The sequence below is a fragment of the Pinus tabuliformis genome, chromosome X, assembly GCF_031772625.1.
Source record: "Pinus tabuliformis cultivar Carrire ecotype Pingquan chromosome X, CPIR1, whole genome shotgun sequence".
NCBI lineage: Eukaryota > Viridiplantae > Streptophyta > Pinopsida > Pinales > Pinaceae > Pinus > Pinus tabuliformis.
Genome location: NC_142308.1, coordinates 1693748923 through 1693770844, shown reverse-complemented (window position 1 = coordinate 1693770844; position 21922 = coordinate 1693748923). Strand labels below are relative to the sequence as shown.

The 21922-nt window shown below is 39.4% G+C and overlaps 1 protein-coding gene across 2 annotated transcripts in view; it reads left to right on the top strand.

The window, feature by feature from the left end:
- The window catches only part of LOC149146516 (uncharacterized), a 317259-nt gene that overhangs the window by 69947 nt on the left and 225390 nt on the right, over positions 1-21922 (top strand). For both annotated transcript variants that reach the window (XM_089447797.1, XM_089447798.1), the window contains exons 5-7: positions 4800-4896; positions 4988-5077; positions 5306-5368. In XM_089447797.1, the coding sequence (XP_089303923.1) occupies positions 4800-4896; positions 4988-5077; positions 5306-5368 (250 nt within the window). The remainder of the gene's footprint in view (positions 1-4799; positions 4897-4987; positions 5078-5305; positions 5369-21922) is intronic.

Here is a 21922-nt window from a genome sequence, read left to right as displayed (position 1 = left end):
CATCTACTCCTAACAGTACCGTGAAGAACGGAGACTCTAGCTTAAAGTCTTGAATCTGCAAATTGACCTTATGGCATTTCCCTACCTTTTCAATCTTCTTACCATTAGCTCCCATCACTTTCATGTTTGGTAAGGGAAATGAAAAAATATCGAGTCTCTTTGCCACGGTTGCATCTAAAAAATTGTGTGTGCTACCTGAGTCGATGAGAACCACTACATTGTTCTTCTTTATGTGTCCTTTTAACTTTAAAGTCTGAGGTTGTGATATACCTGTCATAGCTGATAATGACACTTGCGGAATACTTCCGTCATCTAATTTTGGTGAGAATTCTGGGGCGTCTTCAGTGTCTTCTATGTCATAATCTTCACTGTTTGAATCATTGGTTGCTTCACAATTATATAGGTTCTTTGTTTCTTTTCCTTTAGCACATCTATGTTTGGGGTCCCACTTCTCACCACAGTGTTTACATTTACCCTGTTTTATCCTTTGCATTTCCACATTAGATTTTTCATATTCACGACGATGTGGTGGAACATATCTTGTATTATTTGAGTCCACATACTGGGGTATCTTTCGTCTTGAATATGTTTTTTCTGCTTTTGACCAAAATATTGGTTCGGATTTCTTTTCGGCTATTTTTGCTTTTCGTCTTGCTACTTCTATTGATGTAATGTCTTGCATCTCAAGTTCTGCTTGTAAATGGGTTTTGAGTCCCGAGATGTATGATTGAATTAGACGAGATTCTGATAACTCAGGTACTCGTGTTACTAAGGTCTCCCATTCTTGAGTGTATTCGTCCACACTTCCTTTTTGTCGTAATTTGATGAGCTTTGAAAAGAACTCTTCTTCCTTTACACCTTGGAATCTTTTAAAGAATGCATCTTTAAATTTTCTCCAGCTAATGACGTGTGTTGTCTTTTTCCACCACATATACCAATTATATGCTTCTCTTTCCATTTTCATGGATGCGTGCTGGAGCTTTTCGTCATCGTCATTGATGTCATATATCTCAAAGTATTCTTATGCTTTATTTATCCATGCAACATTGTTTTTTTTGTTTCCATCGAATTTAGGCATCTCGACTTTTGCCCTTCACTGGTATGTTGCCAATGGTTGAGCAAAAAAGGGGTGTTGATTAGTAAAGGTATCCCAGAGTTGCTTGTTTGTAAGGGTTGCGTTACTCACTTCTTGGTGGGGTGTTGCTGATTTTTTTGGGGATTCAACTTTTTCATGAGAGTCTGTTGACTTTGTTAAATCTGATGAGATGTGTTCTTGATTCTCTTCATTTTCTTTTAGTAGTTGTTCGGGTGTACAATTTGCCTTTTTACACAGATTTTTCAGCATTGTTAAGACCTCTCTGATCTCTGCTTTTGTTTGGACATGTTGATTTTCCATCTTTATTTCTATTCGATTTGTCGTATCATGAAGATTTTTTATTTGGTCAGCCTGCCCCTCAAGCTTGATCTTGAATTCATCTAATCTTTTACTGACCTCATCGTGGTTGTTATTTATCTTATGCTCCGAGTCCAACAATTTTTTTTTGGAAATCCACCATTGTCATTGTCGACATTGAGCAGGTTTGCAGGGGTGTGTATTTATCTGCCAGCTTAAATAATAATATTTTTTTTGTTCGTTATATATATATATATATAATTAAATTAATTAATTTAATTATATAACATAAGTGTTTTTTTTTGTTCTTCTATTTTTAAATTAATTAACTACATTGACGTTATATATATAACTTATATTAGATTAAGTTATATAGTTTATATAACATATATATATAAATTAATGCTATATATAATAATATAAATATATATTATATATATCGTAGGTGGAGAGTTGTCTGGCTGAACGGTCTGGCTGAACAGTCACCTCCTGATAGTCACGTTTTTTTTTATAACTTATCAAGCAGAACCCCAAACTGTAAATCGACAAAGGTACCAAGTAAGCAGAAATGCCCTGCCTCTGATGGCGCTGTATTTGCTCAGATCCAACAAAAATCGTTTCCAAACGCCCTGGCTTACTGATGTTGTATTTGCTTAAATTCGCATAAAGGTTAGCGGACGGAAATAGCAGGGACACAGTGTGAGCATGGTAGCGGATGGGAAGGCGGAAGTAGCGAAGTGGACGGGGGTTGGAGGTGTAGAGGATAGACGCAGCGGGGAGCAGGAGTTGGCGGATAACAATATGGAGCTGGGTAGAACAACGAAATGGCACAGTCGGACGGTGGAAGAAAAAATACTAAACGGCGGAAATGAATGGCTATTTAGACCTGTGCACAGCAGAGCAACCGAGGATCGTACGCTCTGATACCAGATGAAGTAGAAAAACTTCTGATACGCAGGAAAATATATATTTAAATTTTTATTAATAATTGAATTGATAGATGATGATTGTTTACAATGGGTTTCCTGGCTTATAAATATATACTGCCATGGGCACCCTTTGGGAAAGGGCATGATTTTATGATCGTGCCCTTTCGTCTAATTAAACCTAAAATTAAATAATAACCCTAAAATTAACTAATTTTTTACATAACATTCAAGCACATAAGAAACTAGAAATTTATAAATATCATGATTGATAATATAAAACTAGAAATTTAAAAGTAGAACTTAGATATTAAAACCATAAATTGCAGATTTTTCATTAAGTCATCAAAATCAAAATGTATTACATAGATGCTGAGGGAATGCCATTGGAAAATGCAATATAGGGAATATACAAAATAGATAGGAATATCATAGCTCGACAGTGGTACTGGTCATGTCATGACTCTATCAATAGTTTAGGTCCTCCTCCATGTCATAATCACCATCACTACCACTGCCATCTGACTCTGCTCCATCCTCCTCTATGCCCAATCCAAGATCTCCTGCTGCATTTGTTGGTGTGGAGGATGACCCCTCAAGAGACTCATCATCAAAAGTGACTAGCTCTAGCACTGGTTCATTAAGATCCATGTTGACTAATGCCTTGCAAATAGACACAAAATTGGCAGAAAAAATGAAAAAAATCAATACGCGACGCTTTTTACATTGGGATTTTAGTGGGACACCTGTCCTAAAATCAGGACACGTTAGGGCACACGTCCGACATGGCCCAAACACTTGTCTTGATTTTAGGATACATTGAAAACGTGTTATGGGTCGTGTCGTGTCCAACACGCGAAATACGAGACATGGGACCCCTAAGGATGTGTTATGTGACATAGTTAAGATCCAAATGATGTTTGGCCTTTCTCATGCGTACAGTGTCTTTATTTCACAAATCGATGCAATAACTTGTTAGTTTTCTAACCCCATTGAATTACAAATTATTTCCTTGCAAAAATTCCTTGTTGATTTTTAATTTATTTTTCAGCTTGTTGAACAGAATTGTACTACTAGGATTTTTTGTTTGTTTGTTTGTCAAGTTGTCTATGCCCTCCAGAGATGACTACAAGCTTAACCTTTGGCTTGAGGAACCGTGACCCAGGGGCATCTAAGCCGTCAAAATTACCCGGGGATTGCACCTGGTTTGGGCCACACCAGCCCTTAAAATGACTGGATTTTTGCCAAGAGTTTCGAACCGTTGACCTTCACAACATAGAGTGACTTAACAATACACCCCATCACCATCTATTCTATGCCCCGTGGACATATTACTAGGATTTTAACCAGTAAATAAAAAAATTAATTTTCAGTGGAAACAAAAATTCAAACAGCCAATATCATTTGCACAAAATACACAATTTGCCCTTCAAAATTCAGCTTTTCAAGAAATTTTTCCATGCTTACAAGAGCTTTCTTAACCTGGGAAAATCTGTCAACTGAGAAAATACAAGCTACAACAATATTCAGAAATTTACTGAAAAATTCTGGGCCCCTGTAAAGCTGTATGGCCCTCTGAAATCACTGAGGAAACACAAATCTGTAAACCTGTCCCTACAATCTGCTGTACGGTCGCACTTGCCGTGCACTGTACCTATGCTGCACTGGCACTTGCTTGCCGCTGCTGGGTTCTGCTACACGTGTGGGATGGATCTATTGCAGAAAATCAGTCCTTGATTTTCTGCTGCTAGGTTTCCTTCTTGCTGCAAATCCTATTGCTGCTTTTTTCCTCTGGCAACTCTACACACTTGAGTGAATTTCCTTCTACACCCAATTACTGAGATTCTCATCTATCTCATTGTGTCTTGTGCTCAATAATGTGCCTTCTCTCTTAGCGCAACCTTCTTTTTATAAGTTTGAGTTATGTCTAAATCAACAACCATAATCCAACAAGCACAATTAATTTTGAAGCATTGCATTGATAATTCTAGAAATATAAAATTATAAGTGTGAACAATGTTTTTTGTGTTTGTATGCCATTTTTTACATCAAAATTGTTACATCATGGTATCCTTATTGTAGCACCCTTCAATGTTGTAATCTGCCTATTTTATATACTTTAAGTATATCTGCGAATCCATTTCATATGTTGACATTCTGTGTATCCTTCTCCCAGTCTACTAGATAACATACAACATTACAAACAACTTGGACATGTCCGAATCTAAGAGTTTAATAATATTAGCATGTTCAAAATTTGGGGTCACTTGTTTGGAGTTAACTACTGTGACAGTCAGAACGATATGATGGCCTCATTCTGTCTTAGTTGCTTTCCTTTTAGAGAAGTATACCATTTTGCAATCATGTGCAGTGAAACCCTACCTGGTTTGTCTTTAGCTTCCCTTCTGTAATTATAGTACCATGTTTTGTGATATATGCATCAAGGGTTATAATTTAGAGTGATTTTCTATGGAGTACAGGTTGCTGTCAGATATGTCCCGATTTGAGTCCAAGGTTGAGAGGCTAGAGGCCCAGGTTGCCACAAAAGAGCGAGAGCTTGCTGCACTCACACGCTCGGTCTGGTTTGCTTATTTTTGTAAATTTGCAGAAAAACAGTTGACATGCTTTTTTTCATTTCTGCTCTGAAAGTACAATTCAAAATGACCAGGAGCAAAAAGCTTCTGCTGCATTTAAGGCTCAAATTGAGAAGCTTCAACAAGAGCGTGATGAATTTCAAAGGATGGTTATTGGCAACCAAGTATGGTTTTTACTTGTTACTTTAAATGACAAAGTGAAGGCAATGGCATGATTTAAAATGTTTTTAGGCTTGTACTCAATTTTATGTGTTTTCCCTATAAACTTATATGTTGAACAGTGAACTTGTAATAGCATTCTTTGCAATTGAACTGTTCTCATATAGTTTCTGAGCATGGTTGTGACACTTGGATGTTCTAAAGCATACATTGTCTTTGTCATTTTTTGTTAGCAAGTTCGGACTCAACAATTACACGAGATGAAGAAAAAAGAGAAGGAATATATCAAGTTGCAGGTAAATGGTTTTGCTAATTTTTTAGACCCATATTTGATTTTGAATGCTCAATAGAATAAGTATTAAAGGTTTCTTCTATAAGTTCACTTAATAGGCAATTATCTCTATGAAATTATATTTGTAATGACTTGGTTATCTGACTAACTTTTTGGACTGTCTTAGTTGCATGACCATTGACACAAAACATATATATCCCACTATAAGTTTGTTGGCATTTTTAGTTTTGTGCTTTACTGAACTTATTTTTGTTATGGTTATTTCTTTCAGGCTGATCAAAATTCCTGTTACAAAACTCCTTCATTTCTGTTATATAAATGCCATTTTGATCTCATTCCTTTTTTTGGGTTATTTGTGAACATTAGTATATTTTTATGGTTCTTTGGGATGGACTTCATCTTTAGGCTCCTGTAGAATGCTTTGGGATCATCTGTGAAGTCATTTTTCTATGCCCAGTGATTTTGTCATTCACATGTTGTACAGCCCTCTATTTTTTCGGGTCCATGACAATTGAAAATTTGAAATAACACCAAATTTCTTTCAGGTACCATTTGAATAATTTCATCTGGACAGGATATAATATTTCATATTACTCATATACCATTTAACTTTTTTGACAGTGAAGACCTGCACTGAATAGCTCGTGGTGTTAGAAGATCATATTTCATAAAGAAAAAAATAGATGAAAATTCAAATGAATTCCTTCTCTCAGTCCCACCTTATCTGCTCAAGGAGTGCCCGCTCTCTCTCTCCTTTTGTACCAGATCACCCTTTGCTTAATTGTTCAGGGTTGCAGTTTACCTATTTGGGCTGACCCCCTTGTTTACTATTTTGTTATTTTTCCTTTTCAGATGATGCCATAGGCACTCCCGCTTGCTTATTCTCACTTGATGTACGTTAAGTCCTAGTTATCTTGTAATGAACAAAGTTCGTATACGCAGCGGAAATCTTTAAAATACTTCAAAGACATAAATGTTGATTGTAAGACATGTAACTGTATATTGAATTTTGTGAAAATTCGGAATCTCGGAATCACTATTGCGGCAATTGATTATATTTCTCCTATTGAATCAAATTATTTACAGTATTATATGGTAAACATCGAAATAAATACAACTGCAACCTTCACAACTTTAGTAATATGCGGAAACAAGAACTGAGCAAGACAAGTGACACTGTTGTTTTTGGACAAATGTCCTCGGAAAAACCCAATGTGGGAAACCAGTGCAACAACTGAGGGTTTGTATTATTAAGCAGTAGTTTTATGAATAGAATTCTTCGGATGCCCAATCAGACAATCCTATACAGAGATCTAACTGGGCAGAAAGGTAGTGAGATGATCTCACCCTGTCACTGGAAGATCCGACACTGATTTGCGTTGGAGATGAGCCTCTGCGTAGTACTGCGTCACACCCACGCAGTCATTGCATCACTACTGATGGGACTGTGCTACGCCTCCTCTCGATCCTCTGCTAGCTGGAAACTTCAGCCCTCTCGCCTCCCGGTCTCACACCCCGGCTCCGGCACTAGATCCCGACTATTCCTTAGCAGAATTTCAGACTTCCTCTGAAGCTATGCCCTGCCACAACATAGCTCTACGTGGCCCTACGTCAACCTCTCTGGACATCTTTCTGTCCTCTTTGCCTTGTACTCTTCGGATTAGGAAAACTTCCTCCGGAAACTATCCCTGCCCCTAATTGCAAGAAATCACCTCGATCACTTCTCTGGAAACTGCTGCGCTGCTCTCTTGAGAAATTGATCTCTTGATCTCTTACTCGAAGTCCTTATAATCTTTTCGTTGAGTAATCAATGACATAGATTAGATTATAATCAATGGCTCAGATCATCTTGGCTTGATCCTCGTCTTCTTCTAGAAGTTTCACCGCTAGTTTAATTAATACCTTTTAATTATTTTAATTTCCCAAGTTTAGACTTAGGCATCCATTAAAAATAATTAATTATTTTAATAAAACTGTCTCCAGGTGGAATTTCCCAAAATGATTATGGGGATTCTGGAATACATGTGTTCTAGCCTTCCTGCAAGTTTTGAGGCTTACAGCACATCCGATGCTACCAGAAATCAACAAAATTGATGCAAGATATGAGATGATTGCAAATGAGAATGAGGTCCTGCTTATATACCCTAGGTAGGTGCCCTTTCATGAATGGTCATGTCTCTAAGACATGCCTCTTCATTACTAACTAACTAACCATTAGTTAATTAATTATTATTATATTTATATTTATATTTATTATTTTTATATGAATTATATTCATAACATTGCCTCTCTCTTCAAGAAGCTTTGTTTTCAAAGCTTACTGAGAATATCTTCTCATCTCTTAACTTTCATCTTCGTTGATACAAGATGATATGATGCTCTGAGTGATAGACAAAATTTCCGTACTGAGAACAGATCGGACCATCCTAGATTAATCTTCTGTGGAATTTTTTGATCTCTGAAAATTTGTGATGAATAGTTATTGTAGGACTGGATTATGCAAACTTCAATGTTCTGCAAACTTCAGTGTTCTTGGGAACATAAATTTGTTGTTTATATTCTGAGTGATATTGGTACATAGATTGATTGGAAAGTTTTCTCTTGTGATTTGAATGTCGATAAATAGGTCTTCTGGTTGGACTTTCCTTTATCATTTTGGTAGCTTCCTGATTTCCTTCAGGTGTTGTTGTTGTTGAGTTGGCTACTGAATCTTCATTTGGAATGTCTATCGTTTGAACTGCAACTTTTGAATATGTTTTAACTTCTCTAGATTTCTCTTTTTCTTTACTTGTGATATCGACTGGATCAATATTTATTCCTTTATCTTCAACTTGGATTGAAATGATTAGCGACTTCAATACTTCATTTTGAAGTTGTTCTAACTTGTCAGTTTTAAGCTTTTTTATTTGCGAAAGTAAGGCTTGGTTATGATTCCTTAGACGTGAAAATTCGTCATTTTTTGAATCGTTGACTTTGTCCTTAGTATCTTTCTCTTTCTCTTTTAAATTTTTGATTAGTGGTTTTTAAGCACAATTTTTTTCTGATAGATTCTCCTTTAGTTCCTTATCAAAACTTTCTTTTTCTTGTTTTAGTCTTTGTTTCTTAACCTTGGACTTTTTTACCTATGAAAGTAATTTCTCATTGTGGTCTCATAGACGCCACATTTCTTCATTGCTTTTTGTTGATTTTTCTTGAAATTGATCTTCGAGATCTTTATATTTCTTCTCTGATGCTTAATTATTTTGTTGAGGTTTTGCGACTTCTTTTTTTAATCGTTTTATTTGCATCTACTCATTATCTTGAGGTTCTTTTGTACTAAATAATCTTCCACACCTTGGACAACGCAAATTGCACTTTTTTCGAATATATGTATATCCAATCTCGTATAGACAACTTGGACATTAGTCCAAAATAATGATTGTTGTGTGGGACTCATCTTGACTACTTCATCATTTTCAAATTAGGCTCCATTTTTCTTGACTTGATAAACCTTCCTTGGTAATATATATATATATATATTCTCAACAATTATTTTTCTTTTTTTTTTACATTTTGTTTTATATTTTTTTTTTCTATATATATTATAATCCTTTTTTCTTTTTTCTTTTTGAAAAGTTACAACCATAGTGAAATGTGGCTATTCACCTCTTTGGGGTTTAATATAAAACTAAGTTGCAGGAAACGTTGGAGAAGGGTCCGTAAGTAAAAGTGACATTCTCCTTTATTTCTCATTTTCATCCTTTTACTTAAATCTTCAACATTACCATGAAATGACTGAGGATGTTTGAGAGTGGTTTCACCCTCGTTGGATTTCATATGGAGAAAGTAGAATTTTAGATCTCACTCAAAATCCAGCAGACTTATCTGTTTTTCAGGATTTCAGGATTGGGGGGATTGCAATGTTTCCATTGGATTATGTCATGTACTAGGGTATGGAAATTGTATTTAATCAAGAGAACGAAGCCCTCTATGCAGGGGAGACTCCCAATAATCAAGAGCACGTAGGGTACTAGGGTATGGAACTTGTATTTAATCAAGAGCACTAAGGTCGTTTGACTATGTAGGAGGAGATTCCCAATCAAGCACGAGATAAGAAATTAGAAATTTCTCGTGGCTGATTTTCGATATTGCTATTTTCATTATGTGATCATTCATGAGTAAATGTGATGTAAATTTAGAGACTTATAGTTTATGCATTGACAATCGACAATTTAATCATAATGTAATAAATTAGAATGTATCATATATGCTTTATGATTGCACATATTTCTTAAATGTCCTAATATATATATATATATATTGTGTTTCCTCGTTTCCAAAATTTGGGGGGTCACATTTCGTACCCGTGCCTGTTTCCCCGTTTTGTGCAACTTAGATATAAAATATATGTCCACTTACATTGCTTTGACTCGGTTAATTTTTTCCACGTAAAAAGTAAAACTTATCATTCACGTTGTTGACACCTAATCTTAAGGATTGGGTGAACAACTGTAAATAATGTAAATGTAAATAAATAATAGAGAAAATAGAGAGTCGGGAGATGAACCGAATAGTCACTCCCTCTTGTATATAACAATGAATAACCTGAATGAATATATAGAGAGTTTCTGTTTTGAGGAGTTATATCCTAATCTGACATGGTATCAGAGCAGGCGCCATTTTTGGCCTTCCTTTTAAATTCTTAACTCCTTCACTCTCTGTTTTGCATCTCGTGCAGGGTGACATCTTTGTCAAATTTCTGCGAATACTCATCGTTTGAATACATTGTTGCCGTGTTGAATAAGTACTGTAATAGCTTGATTTTTCTCTGTTGCTGCCCTTTTGTTTGAAGAACAACATATAATTGTTTATGTATATTTACCATATTCACCGATTCATCGTTTTTCCTTTCACCTGACGCATTTACCGGACCCCACTCAGACAGTTCCTGGGTCTTTCGGGCTCATTCTTGACTGTTGATTTCGAGCCTCAGATCCAACCGCTGACGATGATATTGGGCACATAAGTTGCATGGTGGTTACCCACCTGACATGCGCACCTTTTTCTCTCTCCTCCCGATCAACCTCAACTGTAGATCTCTTGACCTCAGATCTAACGGCCCACATCAATATCGCACGGCCAACATGCTCGACCATTTCACGCGTGATATAAGTGGTTTCTTCTCTCTCCTCAGAGCCACGTGTCCGTCGCTCTATGGAATCGCATGCTCCCCTCTCTAAACCACTTACCGCCTTGAGTCTGCGCGATATTCCGCTCATCGCCTTAAAACCGCCCTCCGATAACTGTTAACGATTGGACTTCTTCACCCCCGATAACCGTCGATCTTCGACCCGATAACCGTCGATCTTCCACCATCAACGGTCCTCCGCATTATTTCTCTGCTCATCCACCGCTCATCCTCCGCTTATCCGCCGCTCATCATCCACTGTTCATTTTCTGCCATAGACAATTACAGTCAGACTCTGACTCCTGTATTCGGGTGAACGTTGAACGCTGAAGTATTACGTTGTTCGATATGCATTCAATCATATCTATTGTGGGAATAACTCTCACTGGAAAAGAGAATTATCCAGAATGGTTGAGGAAACTCCAACACACTCTTATTTTTAATGAGTTGTGGAAAGGAGTGTGTGTTGGAGAAGGAGATAAGGACCCTGTTGAACCTACCTATAACAAAGAGCTCGCCATCTGGGAGAATAAAAACAGCAAAGCATATGCATTGATCGCTGCATCTGTAAGTGAAGAGGTAAGTCAACACATCAAACCATTATCAACTGCATTTGAAGCGTTACAAAAGCTGAAAGAACTCTATGAATCACACTCTGCACTGGAAATTGTTCAACTCATGATCAAACTCTTCACCCTTGAATTACAAAATAATGATCCTCTTGCTCTGGCATCCGAAGTAAAATCAATAATGCATGATATTAAAGCCACTAAAGTTGAAATGGATATTCCTCTGATTGCTTTTCTCAAGGCATTTTATCCTACTTACTCCAATTATCTTGAGTCATTAAAAGCAAATGGAAATCTTAAAGATATTACCTTTGACTCTCTTGTGAAAAAAATTGTTGAAAGAGAAAAATCTTTTGGAAAGAAGACAGCCCCTAAATCTTCTGAAGACGCTGTGTGCCTTGCTCAAAAAGAAAAGCATTCTGCTCAAGATTCTTTTAGAGGAAGAGGTGGTCGAAGAGGAAGAGGAAGAAATTTCAGAGGGAGGGGGGGCAGACACTCTCAAGGAGAAAAAGCAGATTTGCACTGCATACGTTGTAAAAGAAATGGATCACATGATGCCTCCACATGCAAGATACCATGGGATAAAATTGAGCAGCAAAGAAACCAAAAGAAAGGTAAAACTGATGACTCAGACAAAGGTAAAGCACTTGAATCAGCTCATTATGTTGTGGCACAATGTAATATTGGAGTAAATGAAGACTTATTTAATGCTTCACTTACTTCTTGGAAAAATGATTGGTTGCTTGACTCAGGAGCAACTTGCCACATGACTCATAGAACATATTTTTTTGAAAAATTTACTGACAATGTTGATGGAGCAGTATACTTTGCAGACCAATCAAAAATCAAGCCATCAGGGCTTGGCATAATCAAGCTTAAACTGCCTGGTCTTCCAGACTTTCTTCTCCATCATGTTCTATATCTCCCACAACTGAAGAGAAACTTGCTGTCCTTGGTCCAAATCCGCCAGCAAGGTCACTCCATTCATATGTTTGATGGCAAGCTTGAGGTGAGAAAAGCATCTAACCACTCACTTGTCATGAGGGGGATGGAAGAAGAAGGCTTCTCAAGCTACAAGGTACCTCTGCTCGTGCACAACATTTCTCATACAATTCTCATTATGAAGAAGGTACACTTCCATCAAGTTTATTATGGCATGCTAGACTTGGACATTTGAACTATGACAGCGTCCGCTTGTTGAAGAAAAATGGTGTTGCTGCTTTGCGTACAATTCCTAGGAAATTTAAGCAATATGATGCTTGCATTCTAGGAAAACATAGCAAACAACCCTTTCAAGATTCACATTCCAGAGCACATAGAAAACTTGAACTCATTCATTCAGATTTATGTGGTCCAATGTCTGTCTCTTCTGCAAATGGAAATAAATATATGATGACATTTATTGATGACTACACTAAAATGTGTTGTATATTTATTGAAGAAAAAATTTGATGCTTTTCAAACATTCAAGAACTTTCATAAATGGATTGAAAGTGATGCACAATCTCATATTGGGTCTATTCGCACTGATAATGGAAAAGAATACACATCAAATAAATTTGAAAACTATCTTCGCCAACATGGGATCAAACATCAAATGACTGTACCTTATAATCCCCAACGGAATGGTGTAGCTGAAAGAATGAATAGGACAATCTTAAATATGGTATGCTCCATGCTCTTCTTCAAAAATGTAAAAATAATGTTTTGGGCTGATGCTGTTCTATGTGTTGCATATATAAAGAATAGATTTCCATCTAGTGCTATTAGAAACAAGACTCCATATGAAATGTGGTATGGGCACGTTCCTTCGGTAAAGCATCTCAGGGTCTTTGGTTCCACCTGTTATGCCTTGATACCAAAGGTGCATAGAAACAAACTTGGTGCATGAAGTCGTAAATGCATCTTCTTGGGGTATTCAAACACCTCCAAAGCATACCGTCTCTATGATGAAATCAACAAAAAGTTTGTGATATCTAGAGATGTAATCTTTCTTGAATCATCTAAAACTGACAATGTTATTGAAAGACAACTTGATCGCTTGGATAGATTCACAACTGCAAAATCATTTCAAGAATTTGATAATCAAATTCCACATCTTGAAGGGGGGATTCCTATACTAGATCAACCTGTGGAATCTTCTTCAGAAGCACCCTCTCCCCTGCATGAATATCCAACTACAGATGATGCTTTGAGTGATGTGATTGATAGAATTGGGAGACTCAATCTTGATTCAGTCCCAACTCAGTCAACGGAGCAGCCTGGACCATCTGAGAAAGGTCCCCTAAAGTGGCTGACAAAGACACTTGAAAGTGTTCATCCTGATGAGGTTGGAAAGACAGGAACTAGAAATTCAAATCACAAAAATGGAGATAATGTAGATGACTCTGATTCACCAGTTGATATGGATGTTTCTTATGATTGTGAATTGAATTTGTCTATAGATTTTGAACCAACTTCCTTCAAAGAAGCTACCTCTCATGATGAATGGAAAGAAGCAATGCAAAAGGAGTATGATGCCTTGATAAAGAATAGCACTTGGAAGCTGGTTGATCCTCCATTGGGAACCAAACCAATTGGCTACAAGTGGGTCTACAAGAACAAGTATAAAGCTGATGGCTCACTTGACAAGCACAAAGCCAGACTTGTGGCAAAAAGTTTTGCACAGAAGGAAGGGGTCAATTATGAGGAGACTTTTGCCCCCACAGCAAAATGGGCCACCATCTGGACACTCTTTGCCCTAGCAGCTCAGAACGGTTGGAAAGTCCATCAAATGGCTGTAAAAACTGCTTTCTTGAATGGAGATCTAAAAGAGAAAGTTTTTATGTCCCAGCCTGAAGGATTTGCTGTGAAAGGACATGAACATAAAGTATGCAAACTTGTGAAATCTTTGTATGGCCTCAAACAAGCACCACGAGCCTGGTATGAAAAATTAACTGAGCATCCTCTGAAACTCAATTTCAAACATTATGATCTTGATGATGCAACTCTGTTTGTAAAGAAGGTTGGAAAAATAGTTGTATATCTTGTGGTATATGTAGATGATCTTTTGATGACAGGGAACAATGAAAGCTACATTGCATCCATAAAGAAGGAATTGAAGAAAGGTTTTGAAATGTTAGGGTCCCACCCTAACCCCCTTATTTATGTAATGGGATCACGTCATAGTCAAGAGTCAATAAAGCCCATATTAATAATTGTAAGTGGTTAATCCGCAATTAATGACAGAACCACAGTTAGTTGCAAATGGGCCGTAGTATTAGATAGATGGTATTAATAAAACCCACGGTATTGGCCCGTGGTATTGCATGTATGAGTCATATATAAAGGATAGAGACTCCCTACGAGGAGCATCGTGTCTTATTTTGTAGTCGAGCTCTGCTCTATTGGAGGTTGCCCCCTCGAAGAGGCAAGTGAACATTACTTTCCGAATAATAAAATCATTGCTATTCTGTGTTCTGGGTATCTTTTCTTCGCATATTCTGTATTTGGGTATCATTTTGCAGGTTAAGAGCATAACAAGTGGTATCAGAGCACTTTCCAAGGCCGGTGGGATCTCCAATTCTTAGCAAATTTTTTTTTGGCTAGAGACGTGTTCCGGCGTCTTTAAACCACGGGATCTGTCGTTGAGCGCATAAACCTGCGGATTTGGGGAGGCATGCACGCAGGAAATACAAGAGGTGGTCACGTCTGTTGGACTCCCTTGTAACCCCTGTGGGTACCCCTTCGAGTAGTAGCGCATTAGACAGAACCGCGCACAGACTGTCTTCCACGTACCCTCTGGGTATATCGGAAGCCCCCTAGGCTCCCTTGAAACCTCGCCATAGATAAACCATCGGCCATCTTGTGGCTACAGTACACCGAGAACAACACTCGGAGAGATTACTCGCCCGTACGATAGGGTAGTCAGGTTGTACGGCTAAGGGTACGGTTGATCCTCCTTAGTTAGAGCCCTGAAACATTGGGCCGAGTACTACTGCCAGACCCTTATGTATATTGCGATCTGTAGCACCTGACACTCCTCAAGACCATAGTTCCCTTTCTATCGAGGGATCACACATCATCTATTCCAGATCAGCTTGTGCAAAGGGGTGCAGCAGCAGCAGACAATCAGTCCCGCAGTCTCGAGTTCGCAGATCAGTTAGTCCGATCTATTAGATCCATCAGATCCGCAGCAGCAGTCTGATCCGCCGCCCAGAGCTATCCGATCTGCCATTCAGATCTCTCAGATCCACCAGATCGAAGTTGTTGTGAAGGGTTCCTATACCGGGGTATAATTTTCGCAGGACTTTTGGCCGCATTGACATTTTGAGGATTTGGCTGCTGCAGTATTGATAAGGACGGAGTAAAACTCCGTTAGTTTTCAGAAAAAAAAAGTCTGAGATCTTCAGGGGCGCTTATTGGTGATCTAGCCCATTAGAATCAGGGCGACGAGCTGAGCACGGTGTTACCATTCAATTATTAGTGAAAATTTTTAGGCGGTCCCAAATTTTCATCAGGTTGTGTATGGTAGAAACTAGAGCTCAAGCGATGGCCAATGAAAGGTTGGACAAACTTGAAGAATCCATGCACACCCTCAGCCTTCAGCTTAACGGACTAAGTAGCCAGGTCGCGCAACTCATCCCGAAGGACAAGGAGCAAGCCCACGAGGAGGCGTATAATGGCAATGGATACAATGAGGGTGAGTCTAGCCACTCTCCTCACGTCTGGCACACCCACCAACCACCCAGTCAGCGACCTCCCAAGTTGGATATGCATAAATTTGACGGTTCTCACCCGTCGGCATGGATAGCACAAATGGACTAGTATTTCAAACTGAATCGTATCTTAGATGATGCGACTCAGCTTATGTTGGGGAGCATGTACTTGGACAATGAAAGGTGGCAATGGTGGGAATGGCATCAACGTTGCAATGGACCTTTTAGGACTTGGACCCAATTTACCAAAGCTCTTCAAGGCCGCTTTGAACAGGAGGACTCTTTTTTGGGTCATCTTACTAAGCTCCGACAGACTGGTACAGTGGATGAATATATTACAGCTTTTGAAGCCTTAGCCTTCCGCACTTGGGGTTTCTCAGATGCGTTCTACACGGAATGTTTTATCAGCGGTCTTAAAGAAGCCATCAAAGCGCAAGTCCTATTGCACCACCCTCCCACATGGACGGAGGCTTGCAAGGTAGCTTGTAACGTGGAACGTGCATTAGCAACCCAATACAGTCGCCCAAATTTCTCCGCTAAAGGTCGCCCCCAACAGGTTCACAACATGACTCAAACACTTAAGGTCCAAAAGGTGTCACCTGCGGAAATGGCTGAAAGAAGAAAGCAAGGACTATGTTACTACTGTGATGAAAAATACTCCCCAGGTCATAAATGCAAGGAGCCCAAATTTTTTCAAATAGATGCCACTGACTACAGCTCAACAGAGGAAGATCCACCACTTGAGGACCATGAGGCGCTAGAAGAAGACAACCAACAGGACAATGTCCCTGACGAACCAGTTATTTCGCTGCATGTGTTGGCAGGGATTTCTTCCCCTCAAACTCTCAAACTCAGAGGTTTTATTAAACATCGCCCAGTAGTAGTTTTGATTGATAGTGGAAGTACACATAATTTCATCCATCAAAAAGTCGCAGAAGCAGTGCATTGTTTTGTACACGCAGTTTCTAACTTCCAAGTTCAAATTGCGGATGGAGGCACAATGAAATGTGAAGGCCGCTGTGAAAATGTCAAACTTCAAATGGGGGATTATCAGTTGAAAACCCACATGTTTGCCATACACATGGGGGATTGCGACATTGTCCTCGGCACTGAATGGCTCCGCACTCTTGGGCCAATCACAATGGATTTCCAGGAATTATATGAGTTTTAAGCAGAACAACTACACACATACCCTCCATGGACTCCAGGCGGGAGCCCCCTCTATCATCAGCTCGCATAGGATGGAAAAATTGTTAAAAAAGGGCAATCATGGAGTTGTAGCTCAATTTAATGCCATCCAGGCAGTCGAAACAAAGCCTCTGCCAATTCATCCTGAGATGCAACAGATTTTAAATAACCATCTGCCGGTCTTTGACAAGCCTCATGAGCTTCCACCCTCGCGAGGGGAACATGATCATAGCATCACCTTGGTTCCAGGGGCCCAACCCCCAAATGTGCGCCCATACAGATATCCATTCACCCAAAAGAATGAAATAGAAAAAATCATCAAGGAACTTTTGGAAGCAGGTGTCATTCGTCCTAGCATTAGTCCTTATTCATCCCCAGTGGTCATGGTGCTCAAGAAAGATGGGGACTGGCGGATGTGTCCCGACTTCAGGGCCCTCAATAAGTTGACAGTCAAAGATAAATTTCCCATCCCGGTGGTTGATGATTTGCTGGATGAACTCAATGGGGCTCAATTCTTCACTAAGCTGGATCTTCGCTCAGGCTACCACCAAATTCGCATGAAGGAAGTCGACATCCCCAAGACTGCTTTCAAAACTCATGAAGGCCATTATGAATTCCTAGTCATGCCATTTGGTCTTTGTAATGCCCCCTCTACTTTTCAGAGCCGTATGAACCACATTCTCAAACCATATCTCAGGAAATTTGTCCTTGTCTTCTTCGATGACATCCTCATCTATAGTTGCACTTGGGCCGCACATCTTCAGCATGTAGATCTACTCTTGCAACTGCTCCGCAAGCATAAATTATTTGTCAAGATGTCCAAGTGTTTGTTTGGCATGGCAGAAGTAGAGTATTTGGGCCACATTGTGGGGCGTGAAGGTGTCAAGGTGGACCCCAAAAAGATCCAGGCAATGCAGGAATGGCCTCAACCTAAGACCTTGAAGAGCTTGAGAGGATTTTTGGGTCTCACAGGCTATTATCGTAAATTTGTCCGCAACTATGGTCGCATAGCGAAGCCCCTCACCCAACTCCTAAAGAAAAATTCATTCTTCTGGAATGAGGAAGCACAACAGGCCTTTACAGCTCTAAAAAATGCCATGTGTTCCACTCCAGTCTTAGCACTCCCTGACTTCACCAAATCTTTTGTCATTGAATGTGATGCTTCGGGTACAGGTATTGGGGCGGTCTTAATGCAGGAAGGGCGACCGTTGGCTTTCACAAGCCAACAACTCAGTGGGAGGAATCTGGGCCAATCTACTTACGAGAAGGAAATGATGGCCATCTTACATGCAGTCGAGACCTGGCGACCTTACTTATTGGGGAGACGTTTCCAAATCCGCACAGATCATCACAGTCTTAAATATTTTTTGGAGCAACGCCTATCCTCCCCACAACAAAATAAATGGCTAGCCAAAATGCTGGGATATGATTATGAGATCATTTACAAGAAAGGGAAAGACAATAGTGTAGCAAATGCATTATCTCGCCAATTTGAGGAGGAAAGTAATCTGCTAGCCATTTCCCTCCCCATTCCAGAATGGATTGAAGAGGCTCGCAGGGAATGGTTTTCACACCCCGGGCTCTCCCAACTCATTTCTCAATTGTAGGTAGATCCAAATTCCACCAAGGGCTACTCGTGGCAGGATGATATTCTTCGCTACAAGGACAGAGTCGTAATATCTCCAACATCCACCCTCAAAAGTCGCATTTTGGCAGAATTGCACTCATCTCCCATTGCAGGACATTCGAGCTTTCAGAAGACGTATGCTCGCACCAGAAGATCATTTTTTTGGACAGGCATGAAAAAGGACATCCTTACTTTCGTAGCAGAATGTGATGTCTGTCAACGCCACAAAGGGGAAACCGTCAACACACCAGGCACATTACAACCATTGCCCATTGCGGCATCAATTTGGACGGAGGTTTCTATGGATTTCATTATAGGTCTTCCAAAGTCAGGGAACAAGTCAGTCATCATGGTGGTTGTGGACCGACTATCGAAGTATGCTCATTTCTGCGCCCTACCCCACCCGTTTACACCAACTTTGGTTGCTCAATATTTCATGGATCAGATCTTCAAATTGCATGGCATGCCCACTTCTATTGTGTCCGACCGCGACCCGATCTTCACCAGTAATTTTTGGCAAGAACTCTTCAGAATACAAGGCACTCAACTCAAACTCAGTACTTCCTATCATCCGCAAACAGATGGTCAAACCGAAGCCGTCAACAAATGTCTAGAAACCTACCTTAGGTGTTTCACTTCAGAAAAGCAACACCTTTGGGTACAGTGGTTACCTCTGGCTGAATGGTGGTATAACACCAACTATCATGCCACCACCAAAATGACTCCCTATGAAGCAGTATATGGTCAACTCCCACCTTCACCTACTTCGTATCTCAAGGGATGCTCAAAAGTACAAGCAGTGGATCAACTCCTACAACACCGCGCAACCATGCTCGCCCATCTTCGAGAGAATCTTCATCAAGCTCAGAACCGCATGAAGCAACAGGTAGACCAACATCGCTCAGAGCGCTAATTTCAAGAAGGGGATCATGTCTTTTTACGGCTACAACCATATAAGCAAACATCACTCAAGGACAAGGGGTGTCAGAAACTCTCTCCCAAATTCTATGGACCATATCAAGTATTTCAGCGCATTGGAGAAGTGGCCTACAAGTTGGCCTTGCCACCTACTGCAAAAATCCATCCAGTTTTCCATGTCTCATGCCTCAAGAAAGTGATTGGGAACAATTGTAGAATTCAGACCAGTCTACCTGAATTGGATGAAGAAGGGTCCATCTGGCTTCAACCCGAACAGGTCCTAGACACACGAGACAAGCAACTGCGCGGCCGCATGATTAAGGAAGTCCTCGTCAAATGGAAAGACACCTCTCCGGAAGATGCAACTTGGGAACCAGCGACTATTCTTCAGCAGTTTCCGCAGCTTCAGCCTTGAGGACAAGGCTCGTCTTAAGGGGGAGGGCATGTTAGGGTCCCACCCTAACCCCGTTATTTATGTAATGGGATCACGTCATAGTCAAGAGTCAATAAAACCCATATTAATAATTGTAAGTGGTTAATCCGCAATTAATGACGGAACCACAGTTAGTTGCAAATGGGCCGTAGTATTAGATAGATGGTATTAATAAAACCCACGGTATTGGCCCGTGGTATTGCATGTATGAGTCATATATAAAGGATAGAGACTCCCTGCGAGGAGCATCGTGTCTTATTTCGTAGTCGAGCTCTGCTCTATTGGAGGTTGCCCCCTCGAAGAGGCAAGTGAACATTACTTTTCGAATAATAAAATCATTGCTATTCTGTGTTATGGGTATCTTTTCTTCGCATATTCTGTATTTGGGTATCATTTTGCAGGTTAAGAGCATAACATGAAATCACTGATTTGGGCTATGTTCGTTACTATCTTGGTATTGAAGTAACTCAACATCCAAAGTCCATATTCCTTTCTCAAAAGAAGTACATTGGAGATCTGTTGAATAGGTTTGGCATGACTAAATGCAATCCTCTGACTACAATGGAACAAAACTTAAAGCTCACATCCATTGAAGGAAAAGAATTTGAGGATGCAACAAAGTATAGACAGCATGTAGGAAGTCTCAACTACCTGACTACCACCAGACCAAACATTTCATTTGCTGTTGGAATCCTCTCCAGGTTTATGCAAAAACCGTGTGAGGGACATTGGTCTGCCGCAAAAAGAGTTCTAAGGTACTTGAAGGGAACTCAAGACTTTGGAATTAAGTATACACAGGTGAGTGACTTCAGCTTGATTGGATACTCTGATTTAGACTTCGATGGAGATAAAGAAACAGGGGTATCTACTTCTAGTTATGCTATGAGTCTTGGATCAGGAGCTGTCTCCTGGAGATCACGCAAACAATCAGTTCCAGTAGATTCCACAACAGAGGTAGAATACGTGGCAGCAACTGACGTAACAAAAGAAATTGTTTGCCTCAGGAAAATTCTTGAAGATTTGCAGGTAAAACAAGTACAATCAACTCCACTCATGATTGACAATACATTTGCAATAAAGTTGGCCAAGAACCCAAAGTTCCATGATCGAACAAAGCACATCAATACTAAATATCATTTGATTCGACATCATGTTGAGGCCAAAACAATCCATCTCCACCATTGTTCCACTAATGAGCAAATTGCAGACATCTTCACCAAAGCACTTGGAAGAGAAAAGCTTGAAAGATTCAGAACGATGCTTGGACTCACCAACACTCCTTCAGATTAAGGGGGGGAATGTTGACACCTAATCTTAAGGATTGGGTGAACAACTATAAATAATGTAAATGTAAATAAATAATAGAGAAAACAGAGAGTCGGGAGATGAACCGAACAGTCACTCCCTCTTGTATATAACAATGAATAACCTGAATGAATAATACAGAGAGTTTCTATTTTGAGGAGTTATATCCTGGTCTGACACACATAAAGAGATTTTGTATTACTTTTGTTTTTCTTTTACCTTGAAAATACCATGGGCAATTACCTTGGGTTGCTAAAATGTTATGAATATAGTTCATATAAAAATAATACATATAAATATAAATATAATAATAATTAATTAACTAATGGTTAGTTATTAATAAAGAGGCATGTCTTAGAGACATGACTATTCATGAAAGGGCACTTGCCTAGGGTATATAAGCAGGCCCTCATTTTCATTTGTAATCATCTCATATCTTACATCAATTCAATATATACAATATTAAATATACAGTTACATGTCTTACAATGGACATTTACGTCTTTGAAGTATTTTAAAGGTTTCCGCTTCGTATATGAACTTTGTTCGTTACATTGGTATCAGAGCTGTTCGATCCTTTGGACGTTCAACCACTGAAGAGAACCAGTCTGATCCAACCTTTGGCCATTAATCCTTCATCAACCTTGTTGTCGT